The 5,241-nt window shown below is 47.2% G+C and overlaps 1 protein-coding gene across 1 annotated transcript; it reads right to left on the bottom strand.

The window, feature by feature from the left end:
- Window positions 1–1,521: 1,521 nt before the first annotated feature.
- On the bottom strand, window positions 1,522–4,413 carry LOC103086669 (melanoma antigen preferentially expressed in tumors-like). Its single transcript, XM_082931287.1, is given in 3 exon segments — window positions 1,522–2,080; window positions 3,104–3,676; window positions 4,127–4,413. Coding segments are annotated over 3 exon segments (1,419 nt in total).
- Between the last annotated feature and the right edge of the window lie 828 nt (window positions 4,414–5,241).

Below are 5,241 nucleotides of genomic sequence, written 5' to 3'. Positions count from 1 at the left end.
TTTTTTAAAATTTATTTCTTTTTTCTTTTTTTTTTTTGTGGTACGCGGACCTCTCACTGTTGTGGCCTCTCCCGTTGCGGAGCACAGGCTCCGGACGCGCAGGCTCAGCGGCCATGGCTCACGGGCCCAGCCGCTCCGCGGCATGTGGGATCTTCTCAGACCGGGGCACAAACCCGTGTCTCCTGCATCGGCAGGCGGACTCTCAGCCACTGCGCCACCAGGGAAGCCCCTAAATATTTTTTATAATTTTAAAATGACACATATCTTTAATAGATAGATCACAGCACAATGATTTACTCAACTGACATTTACATAACAGCAGGGTTTTGGTTTGTTTTTTGAAAAATTAATTAATTTATTTATTTATTATTACTTTTTTAGATGTTGGGGGTAGGAGTTTATTAATTTATTTATTTTTGCTGTGCTGTGTCTTCGTTTCCGTGCGAGGGCTTTCTCTAGTTGTGGCAAGCTGGGGCCACTCTTCATCGCGGTGCGCGGGCCTCTCACTATCGCGGTCTCTCTTGTTGCGGAGCACAGGCTCCAGACGCACAGGCTCAGTAGTTGTGGCTCACGGACCTAGTTGCTCCGCATGTGGGATCTTCCCAGACCAGGGCTCGAACCCGTGTCCCCTGCATTAGCAGGCAGATTCTCAACCACTGCGCCATCAGGGAAGCCCTAATTTATTTTTTAATACTGAACTGTAGAGTCCTGCTTACCAAACTAATTTTTATCCTCTGGTCTGATCTACCAGCAGGTGGCCTAGGAGACCTGAGGCTCAGAATGTCTATCACAAGAGATGACTCCGATCTCTCCTATGCCCTCCCCCACACCCTTCCTGCCCTGGCTGAGACACATGGACCCACAAGGAGAAACATGAGGGCTGCTCATATCCAGGGTCATGGTCTGAGTGAGGAGTGAGGGCCCTGCCAAGAACTCTCATTCCAGTGGCTCATTGACCACTGAGTATGTTCACCTTTGTGCGTATTAACCTACTGAGCAGCCACAGAAATAAGGACAGAAGAAAGAGATGCCCCAGACAATAAAGAACTTGCTTGAATGGTAACGTTTCAGATCACAGACAACTCAGTGCCTTTTTTTTTTTTTTTCCATCAGTAACTGGAGTTTGCTGAGTTGTAAACTGAGAAAACTGAATAATACATCATGGAGAGCAGCAGTCAGTTTATACTGAGGGTCTCTTTATTTCTGACCATTTCTTTACAAAATCCACCCAGGGAGAGCTCCAACATATGTGTCTCAAGCTCGAATCCACCTAAAGAAATTTGGATTCATATTTCTGACTCTATAGGACACATGTCCCCTAAAGGCCTATTCTCAGAGTTAACTTTTCCCTCTGCAATCCTGCACCCTTGCTTAATCACTTTTTCTTTTCACATTTACATTGAGCAGATATCTGAAACCCTGGGTCTGTTTTCCCTTTATGATTCAACTACGTCCTAGATAACAGTTTCCAAGTGCTCAGAAGAAAGCTTTTGACAGATGCACCCAAGTAGTTAGGGTATTTCAGCGGTGTACGATGGGTTGGGGATGGGAGAATGTCTTATCTCCACAGTGCAGACAGGGGCTGGAACTAATCCAAATGATCCTGGGATGTCCTAAGACTCTCAGAATCTCAAACAGTTCAGCCCGACACTGTGCAAGTCTCCCAGGTTGGAGGATTCCCTGAGAGCTATAACTCTCCTGAGGGACAGGATACAGCTCTTGACTTAAACTGGGCAGCCCGGGGGTGTGTTGCAGCAGCTTCTCCATGATGGCCATGGAGAGGAGGTTTCCACGCAGGCTGAAGAACGTGAGCTGGGAGCAGCGGCTCAGGGGTTGCAGGATGGTCTCAAGATGGGAGTCCATGATACCACACTGATCTAAGTACAGTTCCTGGAGGGTGGCTGCAACTTTCTCCAACAGAACCGGGAGGAGCTCAGGACTAGAGTAGGTCAAGGTGACGCCACTCAGATCCAGGCCCTTTAGCTGACTGATGTTCGGACACTGGGACAGATGGCTCAAGTCTGAATCTGAAAGGAGGCAGTGAGTTATTGCAAGGTTGTCCAAGGGGGTTGTCAGACACCTGGGGAGAAACAGAGGAATTATGTCTTAGAAACTGGGGTGGAAAGTGAACTTAAGGTGGGAGACAAGTGATCTGCCCAAGGCTAAGTTTGGTCTCACCATCTGATAATGATCAATACCCAGAATGTGTGGTCTCATTTTAACCTGAGTCCTTTCACCTTCTTTGTGTGACTGGATCAAGTCCACAGAACCTTGAAAGCTCTCTTTCCTCATCTGCTAAAAGGGTACAACATACTCCACTTTCCTTTGAGGATGAATGAAGATAATGGAATGCACTAGAACATGCTCAGAGGAGAGCCTGACACCGTGTGTCAATCAAGAGTGGGCATCACTGAATTTTAATAGTAAGTGACATCCCTAAAATTCTTCCAACTCAAGCTTCCTTCAGCCCATGCTTGGGCCACAGGCACCCATAACTCAGGCCAGGTGAGGCTTCTGGGTGACATGCATAGTGGACCAACGTGGGCAAGATCTCACAACATCAGCTGGGGTTGCCGGTCTGCAGGGTCTTAGTTACATCCCTGCATCATCTGCAAACCATCTTCCAATTTTTATTATCCCTTAGGCTCCTGCTCTATTACCATCATCTCCAGAATCACGCATTTTCCATATATTAAGTACCTTATCTGGAGCATGAAACAACCTTTTACAGACAGGGAATCTGAGACAGGCTCAATGTGGTCACAGAACTGATGAGCACAGAGCTTCCATTTAGAAATGTTCAAGCCTGATGGAGTTTTCTTTCTTTAAGGCCCCCTTCCTTTACCTATTTTCCTAAGTCATCTAAACAAAGATATCTCTTCCTAAAGAAGAAATCACATACTCACACCCACTAGATCCTAACCTCTAGTCTATACCTTCCCAGCATGGTGTCCCTTTCCAGATCCCCTATCCCAGCTTGGGTCCCTACCTTGATTTGTGTGGTTATGTGATACCACACTTCAGGATAGAGAAGCAAAGCGGACAGTATGTTTCACATTCTAGTGTTCTGTTCATCATTACCTGGTCAGTGGTGCACACTCACCTGAGCATCTCATCCAGACAGCCTTCAAGGAAGGAGGGAGATTCCATGCAGAGGTCCTGGAGGTGGTGCAGCCTGAGGAACTGAGAGGTGATTTGGACAACGTGCTGTTGTTCCAGCTCCTCAAGTGCAGAGACATGGATGTGGGAGAGAAGGAGTCTCTGCACTTTATTCATCTGGCCCAGGAGAGGAGCAAACACGGCCAGGGTGGACAGATGGCAGGTGCAGTTCACTTGCACCTCCTGGATACAGTTCAGTTGCACCCTACTCAGGACCGTCATAATATTTTACGCGGGCATTGAAAGAATCCTCAGCTTCTTACAGCACAGGTGTATGGAAACTTTTCTCTGCTCCACCCACCTGATGAGGTAGGTGAGGAATCTATCCATGGTCCTTTCTTTGAGGTGAAGTTCTATGAACACAGCCACGGGAGCCAAGGACTGCTCTGCCCTTGACTTGTCCGCAGCCCCTGGTACCATCAGAGTGCTTGAGTACCCATGGGCCCCATCTCCACACCACTTTCTCCAGAAGTCTTGTCCAGTATGGCTTAAATCCAGCACCTGCAGTTTGCACCTCCTTTGGGGAAACAGCAGATTGGCAGCGATGGTTTAAGAGCCACACATAATGAAACCACAGTCTCAGCATTTAAGCAACACTCATTGCCCACCTGAGCTTTTACTTCTCATCCCTGACATCACCTGCTGCCTTGTCCTCTTCTTTCCTCTCTGCCTCACCTTCCTCCATCTTGTTTCCCCTTCCATCCTTCCTGGTTCTCCACTTCTAGTACCTTAAGCATCACTAGAAAGATGTGGGGACATGTTCCTCCAGGTGCCCTTCCATCTTAGGTACTCCTACATTTCTGGAAGGCATTTCCCAAAGTGAACTCAGCAATGGCCAAGGCCTCTGAGCCTCTTCATTTGGCATCATCAGAAGCCTCTAGTCCATCAACTGGCCATCCACTCTTATGACACCAGCTGCCTCTCAAGGATGTCTAGGACTCTACCAGGATACCTGGATCAGACTCACCTGGGGCGATCCTGCTGGGCAACTAGGACATCAATACCGTCCAACACTGCTTGTAAGGTCCCCCGGTGAGGCATCTGCATCAGACCCCCCAGAGGCAGGCGGACAAAGGGCCAGGCTTGCACCATGGCCTTCAGGCCCTCACTGTGTCTCCCACAGAAGGCCAAAATGAACAGTGGTGGGAAGAGCTCGGTGGGCAGATACTCCAAAATGGAGATGACCAGGGTCTCATCCCTCAGCAGGCTCATTCCCGCCAGGCCCAGGAGTCTGGGTGGGTTCCAGACACTCATTCTGACTCTGCTCCAAAAGGAATCCTGTGGAAACTTGCAGAGAACAAGACATATTTCTCAGTCAAGCACGAACATCCCTTAATCTATCTTCTCACCCTGCAGAGGAACAAATTCATAGCCAAATCACTGCTCCAGCAGTAGTGGAAGAGCCTCTGTTTAGCAGAATTCTACTCTAGTCTCTGTGGGCACAAATCCATAATGCTGCCTCTGCAGGAACCAGAGCAAGCCTCCTTCCAAGGAGGTAGAAAACCAATGACTTGCCCATTCATTTCCATTCACTGCTTTGCTTAATTGGATTGCACTGGGAATTGGGTACCATGAGCCTGAAGGCTTACCCTAATCTTTTTGGTGAAAACTTTTAGAAAATCACTTAGGTCCCTAAAACTATGGGAATAAGAGCATTATGTGGCCCAACACAGCCTCCATCCACAATTCCCACTGTTAACTTGGGCTGGAAAAGATGAAGGACATACCCCTAAAATGAAAACTCTTTTGTGTACAGACTAAATATTTTAAATGTCAAGAAATAAAATTGTAACCAGTTAGATGTTTTCATTAAAAGGAAAATCTTATTGGTTAAGATAATTAAAAATGATATAAACCAAAGGACAAATCAAAATGTTGAGAGTGAGGCAAAACTACACTGAGAGGCAAAACCAAAGCATTAAATTTGTTCATCGGAAAAGAAATAAATAAAGAAACCCCTCTCCCTGCCATCCTGAGCTACATGGCACAATTCAAGACCAGCTGACCATACATAAGAGGAGAGTGTCCTTAACTGAGGTCTATAACTTACCAGCTCTGATGTGGTTGGCAGGGTGCTCAGTC

Source organism: Lipotes vexillifer, unplaced genomic scaffold (assembly GCF_000442215.2).
Source record: "Lipotes vexillifer unplaced genomic scaffold, Lipotes_vexillifer_v1.1 scaffold109, whole genome shotgun sequence".
Taxonomy (NCBI): Eukaryota; Metazoa; Chordata; class Mammalia; order Artiodactyla; family Lipotidae; genus Lipotes; species Lipotes vexillifer.
Note: the sequence above shows the minus strand (reverse complement) of the source record. Positions and strands in the feature narration are given on the sequence as shown.